This window comes from Alexandromys fortis, unplaced genomic scaffold, assembly GCF_014885135.2.
Source record: "Alexandromys fortis isolate MF-2015 unplaced genomic scaffold, M_Fortis_MF-2015_v1.1 scaffold_56, whole genome shotgun sequence".
NCBI classification, from domain to species: domain Eukaryota; kingdom Metazoa; phylum Chordata; class Mammalia; order Rodentia; family Cricetidae; genus Alexandromys; species Alexandromys fortis.
The window spans coordinates 746,286-764,384 of NW_026067935.1; the positions used below are offsets into that span (position 1 = coordinate 746,286).

Here is an 18,099-nt window from a genome sequence, read left to right on the forward strand (position 1 = left end):
GATAGATAGATAGAAAGTAGATAGATAGATGATTGATAGGTGGATAGATAGCTCTTGAGCAGGTTGTGCATTCCTATAATCCCCAGCACTCAGGAGGCTGAAGCAGGAAAATTTTGAGAGATCTTCTTAGAGAGAGCCTGTCTCAAAAACAACAATTTAAAAAAATAAAAAGAAAGCTAGATGTGGTGGCACCAACCTATAATCTCATCACTTGGGAAGGAAACAAAAAAAGTGATTAGAGATAGTACATAGGTAGGTAGGTAGGTAGATAGACGGACGGACGGACGGACAGACAGACAGATAATTTAATTTCAGGGAGCCTATAGAGTGTTCCGGGCATTTGTATCTAGGCTACATTCCCTGGAGTGAAAAGGATCCGGATTTCAGGAACTGGAAATAGGAAAGCTGGAACTGTAAGTTCTGAACGGACGATGACACATTTTACTCATTAGCGTTGATGCGGGCCAGATTGCTTTCCAAGAAACCCTGCCCTCTCGCTTTTTCCAGGCCTTCTTGATGGAGGACACCGAAGAACTAGGCCAGCCTGGAGGGAACGCTGGGCCCTCGCACGGTGGCCAGCTCTCAGGAGGGGCGTATGCAAGCAGGGTGTGAGGCATGAGAAGAGACTCCAGCAGCCAGCCCCTTCCAGAGAGACCACATTTCTCTGGCGGCCACCAGGGAGGCCCGCCTCCACAGTCCAGCTGCGACCCTATTTCCCCTGTGCTTCTGAAACCCAACCAGAGCTCACTTCTCATCCAGAACTGCATTATAAAATGTGGCAGCTGTAACAAGTGACCTCATATGTCACACAGAGCTGTAAATACACCCTTCAGTCTGGCTCGTTGCTTGTTTGTTTGCTTGTTTGGTTGGTTTGAGGTGGAGTCTCTCTGAGTAGCTCAGGTTGCCCCAGAACTCATTTTGTAGTCCAGGCTGGCCTCCAACTCACAATTTCCTCGCCTGAGCCTTTTATGTGCTGGGCTGACAAGTGTGTGCCACCAAAACTGCTTTTAAAGCTATGCCGCTTAGCCTTGTTTGCAAACTTAAGGGGATTTACAATCACCATGGAAACCGACCTCTGGGCTCATCCCCAAGTTTCTAGGCTGTGTTCACCCAGGAGGGAAGACTCGCTCTAAATGTAGACAGCACCAGCTTTTGGGGTTGAGGACTTAGGCTAAACAGAACAGTAAAAGGTAACCTGAGCACCCGTATTCATTTTCCCTGCTTCCTGACAGCAGGTGCTTTGTGACCATGACTTCGACAAAGAGAATTTTCCTTGAGTGGCTCTGTCATGACAAAATAACTAAATACCCCCCCCTCCCACACACACACACACACACTCTCTAAACTCATCCATTCAGATCTGGAGAAAAGACCACAGAGAGTCTATGGCCAGCCTCACATTAAGGACCGGTACGTAAGCCAACCTTTTCCCATTGCTGGTACCAAGTCCTGACACAATACAATAGATGACAGGATTTGTTCTGGCTCACAGTTTGAGCAGATACAGGCTTCTGTGGTAGGGAAGGCACGGGGCAGGAGCATGAGGCAACTGGTCCATTCCATTTGATCTGAAAGCAGATGGACGCCCGACGGTGCTCAGCTCACTATCTCCTTTCTATGTAGTCCAGGAGCCCAGCTCAGGTAACGGTGCTACCCACTTCAGGCGGATCTTCCTCCCTCATGAACCTTCTCTAGAAACTTCCTCTCCGCCGCACCCAGACGCTCGTGGCTTCAGTCAAGTTGGCGACGTTAGACATTACACTCTGCTGAGTGCTGGGAGGGAGGTTAGATAATAAAGGAGCATCTAAGGACTCGGGAGAAGTTGGCCTGGGAGCCTCTGGTCACGCCAGGCAGAATCGCCAGTGGCACACTTTGCTCTGGAAGGGGTTCAGCGCCCCAGCTGGGCTGTCACGGGACACTGGCTGGCCTTTCTCTCACCCCATCCTGCAGCGTAGCAGACACTTCCCATCCACATAGATCTGCTCCAGCCTAGGGCTTGAAGTACAGAATCTACCCCGTACTCTGAGAGACGACAAAGCCTAGAAAAGCTAGGGAGGTGGCTCAGTTGCTAAAATGCTTGTCACGAAAGCACGAGGGCCTGAATTTTACCCTCCAGATCCCAGGGAAGAAAGCTGGGTGCAGCAGAATGCGCTTGTGCTCTCAGAGACGTGGAAGCAGGTTCTAGAGAATGCCTGGGTGAACTCTATCTTAAATTGTAAATATTGTCTCAGAAAGTAAAGTGGGGACCGAAGAGACACCTCAGTTCTTAAAAAGCACTTATCGCTGTTGCAAAGGATTCATGTTTGGTTCCCACAACCCAGGCCAGGTGGCTCATGACTGCCTGTGACAAAGGGGGGAGGGGAACCCACAAATTAGGAAGTTGGGAGGGTGGCTCAGTGGTAGCGCACTTGCCCAACATGTGCAAGGCCCTTGGTTTCATCCACAGCACTGAAACCATATAACAAAGAGAATGTCCTTGAGAATCTTACGACAAAGGCCTCCCGTGGATATGTGTGTCCTATAACCCACCCACCGAGTAACCAGCGCTTGCGGTGGTTACTAGTCATCTAGATTTGTCGGAACACTGAAAGCAATGGCACGTAGGCTCCCCCAATGGAGAGCCCCTAAGCATTCTGAGATTGGGATGGTTGGGATTCTAACGGGGGGCAGGGTAGGAGAATCAGAACTGCCAGGGGGATCTGTCCAAAGCATTTATTAGATCTCACTTTCAGAAGACATATGAGTTCATGATTATTTTTGATTACATAGTGAGTTTGAGGCAAGCCTGTGCTACCTGAGATCCCATCTCAAAAGAAATGAGGAAAAGAGGAAGGGAGGGGTGTAGGAGGAGACTGCTTGCTCATTTCCCGGCAGCCCAGACTGAATAATCACACAGAAACTATATTAATTACAACACTGTTTGGCCAATAGCTTAGGCATATTTCTAGCTAACTCTTACATCTTGAATGAATCCATTTCTATTAATCTGTGTATCACCATGAGGCTGTCGTCTACCAGTAAAGTTCTGGCATGTCCTCCTTCAGCAGCTACATGGCATCTTTTTGACTCCGCCTACTTTTCTCTATATCTCTGTTCAGATTTCCTGCCTGGCTTTGTTCTGCTAAGCCATTGGCCGAAGCAGCTTTATTCGTTAACCAATGGTAATAAAACATATTCAGAGCTTACAGAGGGGAATCCCACATTAGAGGGGGGGAGGACATAAGGAAGCAGGCTCCATGAGGAATGCCTGTTGTAGAGAGCTGCGTGGAGCCACACCTGATGGTGCTGGCTTCTGCCCTTCGTGATCCCGAAAGAGAGTGCTCTCTGTGATAATCAGCTCCTATTATGGCTAAGGCCTGACTCATGCTATGATCATGCAATGATCGTCAGCTGCTTGCATATGCGTGGACCTATGGGCAGTGCCCACCTGGCAATCCGGGGTTGGCGGCCCATGCCTACTTAAGGGCTGGGAAAGGCTTGCCCGGAGAGAGGGAGAGAGAGAGAGAGAGAGAGAGAGAGAGAGAGAGAGAGAGAGAGAGAGAGAGAGAGAGAGAGAGAGAGAGAGAGAGAGAGAGAGAAGGTCCTGAATAAACTGCTAGCGAGAAGAGCTCTGGTGTTGCGTCTTCCTTGCTGGTCGAGGTGGGCATGACAGCCTGTCAGTGAGGAGGACAGAAAGGTACACTCTGTGTGGGGTGGGCAAGAGCTCTAAGGGTGACGTCTACACAGACACAGTGGCATTGGTGCTGGTGACAGGAGCAGGTGCAGTTCTGCGTTGACAGCCACGTCCGTGGCTCTGCAGTGAGAATACTGGTAACCTCAAGTTAGTTCTGCAACGTAGCCTGGGCACTGTGCCTGGAGGCTCGGTTGCAGGTGGTTCTGAGTTACCTACTGTTCTGTAAGGAGTGCTTTTTTCTGTGCAAACTAACTGCAGGAGGTTTTTGCTATATGTCATGAAGAATTATCTGACCCAGTAAGCAGGACTAAGCAATGAAGGCGGTCTGTATCCAGACGAACTATAGTTATAGATGCTTGGTATTTAAAGTGTATGTCATCATACACGGATCCCCCCCGGAAGGGAAGTAGACAAGATCTCCTCAGTAAATTGGCATGTGGGGGGAGGAGAAGGGTCATAGGGGGGGAAGGAGGGGAGAAGGGGAGTAGGGAGCAGAGCGTGAGGAATTGGAAAGGGTGAGTTGGGTAAAGGACAGAGGAGAGTAAAGAGATACCTTGAAAGAGGGAGCTATTATGGGGTTAGCGAGAAACCACAGACTAGGGAAATTCCCAGGAATCCACAAGGATGACCCCAGCTAAGAATCTAAGCAATAGTGGAGAGGGTGTCTTAACTGCCCCTCCTGGTAATCAGACTATGGCTACCTTAATTATCACAGACCCTTCATCGACTGATGGAAGCAGATGCAGAGATCAACAGCTAAGCACTGGGGTCAAACTCCTGGAGTCCAGTCATAGAGAGGGAGGAGCAGTATTATGAGCAAAAGGGGTCAGGACCATGAAGTGGAAATCCACAGAACAGCTAAGCTGAGCAAGTGGAAGCTCACTGACCCTGGACTGACAGCTGGGGAACCTGCATAAGACTGAACTAGACCCTCTGAATGTGGGTGACAGTTGTGTGACCTGGGCAGTTTGTGGGGCCACCAGCAGTGGAACCAGTATTTATCCCTAGTGCATAGGTAGTAGGTAGGAGCCTACTACCTATGGAGGGACACCTTGCTCAGGGTATATGGGGGGGGGGGCCTTGGTCCTGCCTCAAATGATATGACAGAATTTGCTGACTCTCCATGGGAGGCCTCACTCTCTGAGGAGTGGATGGGGGTGGTGGGGAGAAGGTGGGGGAGCGGGAGGGAAGGAGGGAGAGGGAACTGGGATTGGTATTTAAAATAAGATTATTTCTAAATAAATACTAAACAAACAAAGTGTGTGTCATGACCAGTGGCACCAAGGACTTGGTAACAAATACATCATTTGGAGGTTGGGGCTGTAGTTGTAAAGTCCTGAATTTGGTTCCCAGCAATACATCAAGCAGGTATACTGTCATATGCCTGTAACCTTTGACTCGGGAGGTGAGGGCAGGAGGACAAATTCAAGTTTAGCGGGGCGGTGGTGGCGCAGACCTTTAATCCCAGCACTTGGGAGGCAGAGGCAGGCAAAAAGTTCAAGTTCATCCTCAGCTACACAGCAAGTTTGAGGTTAGCAGAGGACACATGAAAACCACCTCAAAAACAAAATAAAACCAACTAAAAAAGAAGCACACACATAAAAAAATGAGTATTTCTATAAACTGGTATGGAATAACTTCCAGAAGATAGTAAATAGATATATTGAACTGAAGAATATAGTAGAATTGCAGAACAGAGCACACACGAGTTCTAGAACAATCCAGGCTATAATGTCTCAAAAATAAACAAAAAAGGGATATAAATTAGTAACAATGAAAAGAAAGCAAGAATTGAAAGCAGATTGCACATAATGAAATCAATTTTATTTCGAATTTGCTCCACAGCTACACTACAATTTTGTAAAGAATAAAGCCCACTAACTGAACACAGGATTTGACCCTGTACACTCAGCTGAGGGCAGAGGATGTGGTGGGGAGAAAAGAGAATCAACGAATCCTAAACTGTTTTTTTGTTGGTGTGGGGTTACTTACTCTTATGAGGCAGGGTCTGTGTGGACCTGGCTGTCCTAGAACTCACTATGTAGAACAGGCTGGCCTTCAACTCACATATATCCACCTGCCTCTGCCTCTGCCTCCCAAATACTGCAATTAAAAATGTGCTCCACCAAAGCCTAGCTTAAACTTTTTTTTTTTTCCTTTTGAGACAGGGTTTCTCTGTGTAGCCCTGGCTTTCCTAGAACTCTCTCTGTAGACCAGGCTGGCCTCACACTCAAGAAATCCTCCTGCCTCTGCCTCTGGGGTGCTGGGACTGAAGGTATGCACCACCACTGCCAAGCCTTAAACTCTTAAGACTAAAACTTTTACTAGCATTGTGCTGTGTGTGGGTGAGCGTGGCAGGAATGCAGAGGTCAGAGGACAGCTCTGTGGAGTAGGTTCTCTCCTTCTGCCTGTGTCTGGGGCCAGGGTTGTGCAGGAAGCACCCTTACCCCAAGCTATCTCACTAGCCCTAAACTCTTAAATAGCTGTTGTGCCTAATAGTACACAGGAAGCCGTTCGGGAACTTTTTAGGAAGAGAGGATTGAGTTTATATGCTGATATAGTTAGAAGCCAGGAGTCTTAGAGGAAGAAATACGAACGTATGGAATGGGAGGGGAATCAGGTGCAGTACTATATACATGTGCAAAATTCAGGATCTGGAAAGCTGAGGCACGACTACAAGCTTGAAGCCAACCTGGACTAAATTGTGAGACCCTGGCTCAGTGAACAAAAAGAAAACACTAAATGTGTAAGGGAGCTGGAGAGATGGCCCAGCACTTAAGAGCATGTGAGTTTGGCTCCCAGCAACCATGCCAGGTGGCTCAAAACCACCAACTCTGGCTTAAAGGGGTCCAACGCCCTCTTCCTCCGATGCCCTCTTCTGGCCTCCACGAACACTACAATCATGTGCACACAGGCAGACACACAAATAAAAATGAATCTTAAGCAGAAAAAAGCCGATACTATCTTTTACCAGCGATGATGTCAAGACCCTGACCTTGACCTTTAGCACCATTCATTACTAATAGAAATTAAAACTGCTTCACTGGGCAGTGGTGGCGCATGCCTTTAAACACAGCACTAGGGAGGCAGAGGTAGGTGAGCTCTGTGAGTTCAAGGCCAGCCTGGTCTATAAGAGCAAGTTCCAGGAGAGCTAGGGCTGGCTGTTACGCGGAGAAACCCAGTCTAGAAAAACCAAAACAACAACAAAAGAATTAGAAATTAAACTGTTAATTTGAACTTCTTTAAAGAAGTAATTTAATCCACAGCTGGCAAGATACACATCTGGTTCGATCAAAGAGACTTTTAAAAGGACGAGGTTATGACACAAGGACCCAGGAGATATCTTAAAGTGGTTTCTACTAACAAATCTGAGGCAATTTGAACACCAAGATAATTTAAGAGAATTTTTTTTTAAGCTAGAGTCTTGTGTAGACCAGACTAGTCTCAAACACACAGTTCAGCTAAGGATGACCTTCTGAACATCAAATGCACACCATGGCATCCCCCACACACATAACAAATAAATAAATGTAATTTACAAAAAACAAAAGCTAAGAAAGCCAGATGTGGTGGCATGCATTTGCAATGCCAGAACTCCAGCGGCACTGGCCAGTAGACTGAGTGCTGAGCTCTGGGCCAGTGTGACACAGACAAAAAAACAAGGTGAAAGGTCCCCGAGGAACAGCACCTAAGGCTGTCCCCAAGGAACAGCACCTAAGGCTGTCCTCTGGCTTCCACATACACACATATACAAGTGCACACTCTCACAAGCGCTGTGCACACACACACACTAATTCAAGTAAATAAAACGTACATTTATTTTTACATCACCTGCTTTTATTCTTTATCACATTTTATAAATTTGTTTGCACATATTTTGAAAGGTAAACAAAAAAGAGACACCCCTATCTGATGCTCCCCCCAGCCTGGCATACCCCTAGTTGAGGCTCCTCAGCCTCGTCCACTCCGGGCCGATCATCCCTCCTAGTCTTGGGCACTTCCAGTACGGAACCAACCAATCCAGCAGGCCTAGGCCACCTGAGAACAGCCCAGCAGCTCTGGGGATCTGCAGACACATGCCAGCTTCTCCTAAACCAGCCCTTGAGATCAACTGCAGCTCCCTCTTGTGACCTTGCTCACTGCTGCTGACTTCCACCATGCTTTCCTTCAGCAGCTCTGGCATTGTGTGCCTTGCCCTTGGCCCTGACTCCCTGGCTCCCCTATGACTCAGCATTGGCTCCTTGCCCCAAAACCCCACCCTGCCAATGCATGCTCTGGTCCTCCTCTCTGAGGCTCTCACTGGGAAAGAACTGGAATATTTCACCCCAAATCTCCCAGGTTTCCAGGCCCTTCCAGCCTGCCCTGCAAAAGGACAACTTGGAGCTTCTAATTCTGTGAACACAATTTCTGACCCCAAATATGAGACAGGACACCAAAGACATGTAGATGAATAATGAGGCTTTAAGCAGGAATAGCTGCTGCTCTAGCCAGGAACTGACTACAGAATAAGGAACCTAACTACCCAGCCCCAAGATTGCCTGCTCTTCCCTGGTGCTGGGTAGTTTTATGGCAACTCATTACAAGTAGAAGAAGGAACTCCAGCTGAGAAAAAAACCTCCATAAAATTGGTCTGTGTGAAAATGCAGTGCATTTTCTTAATTACTAATTGATGTGGGGGGGGGACACAGCTCATTTTTGAGTGGCGCCATCTCTGGGATGAGGGTCCTGGGTAATACAGAGATACAGATAGATATGCAGGCTGAGCAAACCAGGAGGGACAACTGGTAAGCAGTGTTCCTCCATGATTCAGTTCCTGCCTGACTTCAGCAGTGATGGTCTGGAAGTATAAGTTGCTTTTGGTCAAGGTACTGGTCATAGCAATAGAAACTAGCTGGGCATTGGTGGCGCACACCTTTAATCCCACCTTGGGAGGCAGAGGCAAGCAAATCTCTATTGAGGCCAGCTTGGTCTACATAAAAAGTTCCAGGACAGTCAGGGCTACAAAGAGAAACCCCTATCTCCAAAAGCAACAAACACATCCTAATTAAAACAACCCCTTTTATTTGCTCAGAAATATTCAGGAACCCAAGGAAGAAAGATCAGTAAAAGGATTGCTCAACCAAGGATGGTGATGCAGCCCTAGAGCAGCGACTTGCTGGAGCCGGAGGATTAGGAGCTGTGTGCTTAGCCTGTCTGGAAAAGAGAGAGGGCAAGGGATGGAGTTCAGCAGTACAACTAGCCTAGACTCCATCAGGGAAGGACTGGAGAGAGTCACTCAGTGGGAGAGTGTTTGCTTAGAATCCTCCAGTGAGGAGCCAAAATTGTGGCTCAGCAGGAGAGCTTTATCTAGGATTGCCCATTGTTTCTGGGAGCGTGACTCAGTAGCATGTTGGGCATGGATGAGACCCGAGGCTCAACTCCCAGTTAATAAATACACATTTAAAAAGGAGAACCAGGCTTGATTAGGAGGCCTGATGATCCAGTCTGTGGAGTCTATGTCTGGAGCAGATAGTCCTGGAGTGTGTACCCCACTTTTGCTGCTTATGGCTCTAATTCCTCAGGCCAATGCTTCTTTCTGCTGGCAACTTCAGGGTCTCCATCTGTGACTCAGGAACAACTTCCATACTAGAGACTTTTTTGTTGTTGTTTTTTGTTTGTTTGTTTGTTTTTTGTTTTTCGAGACAGGGTTTCTCTGTAGCTTTGGAGCCTGTCCTGGAACTAGCTCTTGTAGACCAGGCTGGCCTCGAACTCACAGAGATCCACCTGCCTCTGCCTCCCGAGTGCTGGGCTAGAGACTTTTTTGTAAGCAAAGCCTGACAACAGCAATTTAAGGGAGTTTGTCTATTTCAGCTCATGGTTTCAGAGGTGTCAGTGTGTGGTTATAGGGTGGGTTGTGTTCCTAGGCCTACAGTGAGAGAGAGCATCATGGTGGTGGGGGCACAGGCAGCAAACAGAAAGCAAAGAGGAGAGAAATAGCAGGAAGAGGACAGGTCACTACAGCCACCAAGGCATGTTCCTTCTCACCTACCTCCTCCAATCAGATAGGAATTTCTACCTGCCTCAACAATCCATTCTAATCCCTTAAGCGACTGGGTCTAGCTCGGTCTTCATGATCTATCTCTGGGAAACAAAATAACAATAGCAAGCAGAAGTCTTCAGAAGGCTGGCAAACCTGGTCCTGATGTTCCTCGGCGGGCAACTGAGGACACTGACAGTGACTCTGTGGCCAAGAAAACAACTAAAGACCCAGAAATGAATTTATGGCAAAGAATGTATTTCTGTGGATAAGAAGGTGTGTTTCTTTATCAAGGTTCATCATGGTTGTCACAGCAGATCAGCTGGCTGGAAGAAGGGTGAAGAGGAGGGCTGGAGATATGAAGTTGTCCTCAGGGAGAGCCACTGCTCCACTCCTCTGAAGGACAAATACACATGAAGACATCTCCAGACCCAGCAGTGAAGATACTTGGTAGAGAATCTTTGCCTCCTGGACTTCCTCCCAAGGACAGGAGTGAGGACAGCAGTGAAGAGAATTGCGCTAATGTTCTTGTAGAACAACTAGTTCCCCTGCCGCAGGAACTAAGACAAAGGGAGACTGAAGGCGACAGAACATTCAACCGTCCATCTGCAGCCTCCCTGAAGAAGAACAGGCCAGCTAGTCACCACACAGGATTCATTTCTTAACCAGTACCGCGGGGAAAGACTGAAGGAGAAGATGAAAGAAGGTACTGAAACCTCTGAATCTGATGCTTCTGATGAAGAACCACTACCTCGTACTTCTGGCAGAAGAACACCCTCAACTAATAGGATGAAGTTTCCAGTTAGTACCAGACTTTATGTCCTTCATAGGTCATCTCCAGTACAGAATATCTTTAGCAAAAGGATCATACCATTGAGTTTTGAAGTCATGGCAATGTCCGATAATTTTTTTTTGGGGGGGGGGATCTATGGGACTCAAAAGAGATTACCTATCACTGCGCATTTTATTTGATAAACTATGGTGTCTAGAGAGAAAGAATCTCCCCATTACATAATAATGCCACTAAACTCCTATTAAATACGACCAAAAAAGGTCTCAAAAAACAAACTAACTTCCTCTCCCCCCAAAATACACACACACAGTATAGTGGCACACCATATGGTGTGTTTATTTGTTTGTTTGTTTTTATGAGACAGGTCTCACTGTGCAGCTCGGGTGGCTGGAACTTGCTATGTGGACCAGGTTGGCCTCTGCCTTTCAAGCTGAGAGGCATACACTTTTAATCCCAGCGCTAAGGAGGCTGAGGCAAAAGAATCATCAAAAGTCTGATGACAGAGTGGGCTACAGACTGAGTTCAAGGTCAATTTGGGCTATAAGTGACTGAAAATAAACAAGTGCCTCTCATTTTTCATCAGGTGGGATCCTGTGCTACCCACGCACTCTGGCAATAACAGGGCCATACCCAGATGCCCTTTGACCATGAACCAGAGCCATGAGACAAAATAAGTCTCTTTTCCTTGTCACTTACCAAAGCTGTAAGAATGGTTTTTAGCAATTAACAGAAAAAGGATTAATTTTTTTGTATGTATGTGGTATGCATGCATGTTAGATGTGTTCACATGTGATTTTCTTCCTATGAGGACCAGGCTGGACTCAAACTGGAGTTTGCTCTTAATCTCCTTTTCTAATGTCCTGTTTCTGCTAAGGACATTCCTCTAGAGTGAGCTAAGCTCTGGGTCATCTCCCCAGGAGCAGTTGTGGAGGTCTCAAGCATGAGCCATTTCCACAACTCCACTCTCACCCAGCCGCTCCTGCCATAGCCTACAACACAGGCATCAAAGCGCTAAATAGCTTAGCACTGCGGACAAGTGTGGCAGAGGCCACAGGAGTCTTTCTACCCAGAAAGCTGCACAGGCAAGTTCCGTCTTGAGCCCTCTGCCCTTCTCTGACCCCATGTTTCTTGATCTCAAGGCATAAAGATTTCTTAATATCTTATTTTTGCAATTTCTCCCAACCAACTCTGAGATCGGGCATATTGAGAGAGGGCAAAACCAAATAAACAATCCTCTGAACATCCAGGAAATGGCTGCTGGGGCTTTGAACTCCACGAACAACCTTGCCAGCTGTGCACATCTATGCTGGGTCTTCCTCTTCCATCGGCACATCATTGCTGGTGCTTTTACTCTGTTCATCCTCTGGTCCTGCAGGCAGAATGCTAGTGACAGTATGCAGAAGGGCTTCAATCTGCTCCTCCGTGAGCCGCTCTTCACTCTCTTCCACCATCTACAAGGGAAAGAAGCCCGTCAGGGGTTAGAAGTAGGCCTCCCTTCATTGCTCACCTGAGCCATGCAGTCCACAGTGCCAGTCCAGAACCTGGACCTGAGCCAGCAAGGTCTTCATCTAGGATCCACAGTAGGATGAAGCCAGCTCAAATCCAAGATCAAGCCAAAGCAAGCATGCAATGTGGGTCTGTGGAGCTGAGCATTTGTCTGTCTGTCTTTCTCTTCCTGCATGTTGCTCTTCCTTTTTTTGGTGACAAGGTAGCCCTGGCTATCCTGAAACTCACTATGTAGACCAGGCTGGCCTCCAACACACAGAAATCTGCCTGTCTGTCTCGTGAGTGCTGGAACTAAAGCTGTGCATCACCAGCTTGCTCTTCTTTAGATAAATGGAAATTCTAACTATTCTGTTCCCATTCACATCCACACACTAGTATGTCGGGTGTGCAAAGAAATTCACCTTTGGGGGGTGACAGGGCCCTAGATAAACTTTAGGATTTCACAACAAACTACCTCCATCGTAAGTGATATGAGTGATAAGTCACTCGATGCTGCTTCCCCTGTACCAGTTTCTATCCTCTAACAGTTCTCACGACCCCTGCTTCTCACCAGAGCTCTGCAGGGTCCTCGTGATCTCTTCCAATACTCACTGCAATCCTAGCAAGAAGCAGGACTGGACTCCCAGCCTGGCATGCCCAGGTAGAAAGCCTCCAGCTAACACATACCACATTGTGGTTTGGCTCCTCAATGTCCCTCAAATGCTGTGCCTAGGAAGTTTGGTCCTCAGCCTATGACACTACTGGGAGACAGAGAACCTTTAGTAGTGGGGGTACAGGGAGAAAGTCAGGGTATTGGGGGTGCTAGGACCCTAGACTTTCCTCAAGTTTACGGCTTGGTCACTGTCCAGGCCTAAAGCAACAGGGCCGTCTGTACTTGGACTGAATCTGAAACCATGAGACAAAATAAACCTTTCTTCTTTGTAAAGTGGTTATGTCAGGTGTTTTATTAAAGCAAGAGAAATTAACGCAACCCACCAATCTCCAAAGAAGGCAGAAGAGGAGCCTGACAAGTAAGTAGAAAACAAGAGAAGCTGAAGAGATGATGGCTCAGCAGTTAAGAGCACTGGCTGCTGGTGCAGAGGACCCATTTCGGGTACCAGCAGCCACACAGCAGCTCATAACCACCTGCAACTCCAGCCCCAAGGGCTCCACCCTCCTCTGGCCTTTGTAGGCACCCACGTGCACCCTCACACAGGCACAGGCACACACATAAACATAAATAAAAACTAAATTTTTAAGATTTTAAATTTATTTTTATTTTTACACGTATGAGCATTTTGCATACATGTGCACCATGTGTGTGCCTGATGCCTGCTAAGACTAGAAGAGCACATCAGATCCCTTAAAACTGGAGTTAAAGATGGTTGCAAACCACAGAGGTGCTGGGAACTGAACCTGGGTCTCTGGAAGAGCAGCAAGTGCTCTTAACTCTCCATCCTCATAAAAATACAACTTTAAGCCAGGTGGTGGTGGCATATGCCTTTAATACCAGCACTTGGGAGGCAGAGGCAGATGGATCTCTGTTGAGTTTGAGGCTAGTCTGGTCTACAAGAGCTAGTTCCAGGACAGAAACCCTGTCTCGAAAATAAACAAAAACAAAAACAAAAAACCCAACAACTTTAAAAGCACTATGCAGGTATGCAAGACTGTGTTCACAAGGAGGCATGAGCATGTGACTGACACCGGATGAAGGTTTTTTAACAACTACCCTAAGACCCAGCAACTGATACAAAAAGGTATTTCAGAAAGAACCCTAGCAAATGTGCAGCGGGAAGTCAAATAAGGAAAAGGTTCCACCCCGAAGAGAATGGCAGTCTGACTGCCTCCTCATGCAGACACAGTAGTGCTGATCTGAAGACCACATAAGACACACCCAAGAACACATCACGGGTGCACAGAGCACTTTCCTTTCCGCCAAACCGTTTCTATAGCTAGAGAATAGTTTTGGGTGTTTCAAGTAGGGAATATCCTGACCATTTTCTAATGGTTCTTTTTTTCTTTATTTAGACAAGGTCTCAAGTACCCCAGACTGTTCTCATACTTGCCATGTAGTCAAGGATAACCTTGAATTTCTGATTTGGCAGCCACCACCACCTAAGTGCTGAGATTATCAGGTGCATACAGCAAGCTGGGCTTGTGCAGTGCCAGGAAAGGAACACTTGTTCAATATCCTCAACCATCAGGGAAATCCAAATTAAAACTGCTTGAGATTTCACCTTAGATCAGTGAACAAACGACAGCAGATGCTGGCGAGGATACAGGGAAAGAGAAACACTCCTCTACTGCTGATGGGAGTGCAAAGTGGCACAGCCACTGTAGAAATCAGTGTGGAGGTTCCTCAAAAAGCTGAGAATCCATCTACCTCCGGATCCAGCTACAGCACTCCTGGATAGATACCTAAAGGACTCTACATCTTACTACAGAGATACTTGCTCATCCACGCTCATGAAGCCAGAAACAGGAAACAGCCTAGATGTCTACCAGGTGATGAAAAATGAAAATGTTGATATACTTACACAATGGAATACTGAAATCTGCAGATAAATGGATGTAGCTAGAAATGATCATCCCAAGTAAGGCAACCCCAGATCCCAAAAGACAAACACTGAACGTTTCCTCTTATATGATCAGTTAGCTTTTAAGCTTTAGTATGTGTTTCATTTAGAATGCCTAGAGGTTAGGTAGTTAGTAAGTAACCCACAGGAAGAAAGGGATCTTCCAAGGAAGGAGAAAGAGAATATGATGTTATAAAGAGATAAAGGGTCTGGTATGGTGGTGCACATTTAGAAGCAGAGTCAGGCAGATTTCTATGAGTTCAAGGCCAGCCTGGTCTATATGGTAAGTTCCAGGACAGCCAGGGCTATGTAGAGAGATCCTATCTCAAAAAACAAAAACAAAACAACAAAAAGAGATAAAGGGGAAACTAGAATAGGAGAATAAAATGGGGATGAAAGAACAGGGTAAGGGAGGGAATGTGGGAAGGGAAAATTAACACTAAAGGCCCTTTGAAAATCCATATGGAGCGAGGTAGTGGTGGAGCACGCCTTTAATCCCAGCACTCAGGAGGCAGGTGGATCTCTATGAGTTCGAAACCAGCCTGGCCTACAGAGCAAGTTCCAGGACAGGCTCCAAGGCACAGAGAAACCCTGTCTTGAAAAAAACAAAAACAAAACAAACAACAAAAAAAAACATGGAAACTTATTACTATAGAAGTTTGCTAAAATGTACACATATGTGGAAGAAATTCCCACCAAGACATCTTATGCTACCAAGTAACCATCCCCCCATTGCTAGGAATGGATTACAACTTGGTAAGTCATTGGTCAAACGGATCCCAAAGAATTCCCCCCAAATCACAGGGTGCTGCCAAGGCTGTTGGTTATCCTCCACAACCTAAGAGTAAGGGCATATATGAAGACCACTTACTATGTCATCAAGGATGGAACAAGCCAGGCGGTGGTGGCGCACGCCTTTAATCCCAGCACTCAGGAGGCAGAGTCAGGCGGTTCTCTGTGAGTTGGAGGACAGCCTGGTCTACAAAAGCTAGTTCTAGGACAGGCTCCAAAGCTATGGAGAAACCCTGTCTTGAAAAAAAAAAGCAAAACAAAACAAAAACAAAAGAAACAAAAAAACAGAGTTGGTGCCCAATTAGAAGTTTTTCCCCTACTGGATCATGTTCATGGTACTAGAAGGTACTAAGCACATTATCAGAGAAGAAGAGTAGTCTTCAATAATTCAATAATCACCTAGCTACGAACATGTCTGCAAGATGTACTGCTACCACAGTAGCTCAAATGTTACAGGAGTAACCAGCTGCCTTTTGATTGGATTTAAGACCCACTCCATGAGATGGAGCCCCTATAATGGCACTGCTAAAGGGCCAAGAACCTGAGACTAGACAGGTCATGGGTCCTAAGGGAAATCTGCTACAGTTATTCTGCTAAAGGAACGTAGCAATAGAATGACTCTTAATGAGACACTGCTGTTCCCATGGATCAGCACATCACACACCCTCACCAGTGAAGCTTCTTGCAGCAGATGGGACCTAACACAGACCTACAACTGGACACTGCAGAGAGTGGGGGATTTTGGAACACTCAGCTCTAATGAGATCAACCCCCTGCTATCAAGGCTCAGAAATCTAAGCTGAAGGGGAGGTGGAAAGATTCCAAGAGCCAAAGGTGATGGATGATAACAAGGAGTCTTCAAGGCACAGCAAGGATGATCTACGTAAGAACTCAGATGGATTATGACCATCACGGAGAAGGGGAGGTAGACACAAAGTCCGACTCCTAACCAAGAGGCTATTTGCAACAGAAATCTGCAGGGAAAAGGAAAATCTGTTTTCTCCAATGGAGTAACACTGGGCATGCCAATCATACTCCAGGGCAAGACCCATGCCCAGGAGCAGGCTCACACAAAGCAGACTCCATGCTCTTTATGCCTTCTGTTTTAGTTTGTTTTATTAGGGCTCTTTTGTTTGTTTATTTTGATTTCTGTGTGGTTGTTTTTTTTCTCCTTTGAGAGAGATAGAACATGAAATTGGGAGGGTAAAGAAGTGGGAAGGATCTGAGAGGAGTCAGGGGAGAGGAAAGAATATAATCAAAATAGACTTTATGAAATGTTTTAAAATAATAAGAAAAATGAAAAAAAAACCCAATTCTTTAAAAATGCATTTTTAGACAGATATGTTGATGCATGTTTTTATTGCCAATATTTAGGAGGTAGGGACAGGAGGATCAGGAATTCAAGATTATCCCAAACTCAACTACATATTAAGTTTGAGGCCAACCCAGGCTACATGAGACCTTACCTCAAAAAAAAATTTCACAAAATCAGATCAGACACAAAAAATTAAAGGCAGTAATCCAACACAGTATGCCCCCAAAGAAGAAAGGGAGCTGGAGTGAAACATCCGGTTTGATTATTTAGTGCAAAGGAAAGACTGTAAGCTGATGAAACTCTGCCAAACCCGGCCAAAGCATCTGTGAAGAGCTCCGCCATATGAGGAGCCGCACTGGAAACACGCTGACTGTACTGAAGCACACTGACTTTGGGAGGCACGGCAGTGTGTAAGAGGCTCTGTCTGCAGCCCCAGGTCTTTAAGCTCAATCCTAACTCCTTCTGGAGCACCAGAGCCTCTCTCACTGATGCTGGGCAGCAGTATGGAGGCTCCTGCTACGGGGTGGGTGGAACCCTCTGAGGCCTTCCTTTTTACATAGAACCAGTGCTATCGCCCAGCATCACTGACTTTGGGTCTGGCAGCGGCAGTGCCAATCAGGGGTCACTAGATATGACCTTAGCAAAAGGGCACCAGCTCTCCAAGCTGGCAACTTTACCAGAACTATACCCACAGGGTAACTGTAGTTGGGAAGGTGGTTTTAAACATAAGATTCTTTGTTTTCAGGCACAGGAAGAAAACGAAAGCTTACCTACCCTCTTCTTGGACCACCAGAGAGGTCAGCAACTACATCCTGCCTCACCTTTCCTCCCCACAGGAGGACAGCCCAAATAAGAAACTCAAGGCTCAGCTGGGCGTTGGTGTAGTGGAGGCAAAGGCAGGCAAGTCACTGTGAGTTCAAGGTCAACCTGGTCTACAAACAAGAGCTAGTTCCAGGACAGGCTCCAAAGCTACAGAAAAACCCTGTCTTGAAAAACCAAAACAAGAAAAGAAAAGTAAAGCTTTAAAACTGCTTTCAGTGTTAAAGCATTTGATTTCTAATTGCTGCTGTTGGCCTGTTAGGCTTGGGTCATGTGAGGAAAGCCGCGTGCTAGGACTGGCAACTTCCAGTGGGGAGTGGCCTCTTCTGGAGTATTTGGCTGCCTCCAGGGATTAGAGAGCTTTGTGTGTGCAGAGCTTTGTCATTCACCAAGAGCTGTCGGCCTGCTAGGGTTTTACATATTCATTTGCTTTTATATTGTGAACAACTTGCCGCATTGGTGTTGGGGAATATTGAAATGGAGCCTTGAGGTTTTTTTGTTTGTTTTTTTGTTTTTCTGGGGAGTGCTGGGATTAAAGGCGTGCACCACCACCACTCAACTTACTTTTTCTAGTTTTGCAAGTTTTTCATCTTTGTGATGTGTTTGTGGGGTCTGATCCTCACCGTCCAC

The 18,099-nt window shown here is 46.5% G+C and overlaps 1 protein-coding gene across 2 annotated transcripts in view; it reads right to left on the reverse strand.

The window, feature by feature from the left end:
• Nucleotides 1-7,488: 7,488 nt before the first annotated feature.
• Crcp (CGRP receptor component) overlaps nt 7,489-18,099 on the reverse strand; it is a 40,151-nt gene continuing 29,540 nt past the window's right edge. Inside the window, exon 6 of one of the 2 annotated variants that reach the window (XM_050146420.1) lies at nt 7,489-11,933. In XM_050146420.1, coding sequence (XP_050002377.1) covers nt 11,784-11,933 — 150 coding nt within the window. In that variant the 3' untranslated portion in view covers nt 7,489-11,783. The remainder of the gene's footprint in view (nt 11,934-18,099) is intronic. The other variant, XM_050146421.1, reaches the window with a different exon arrangement.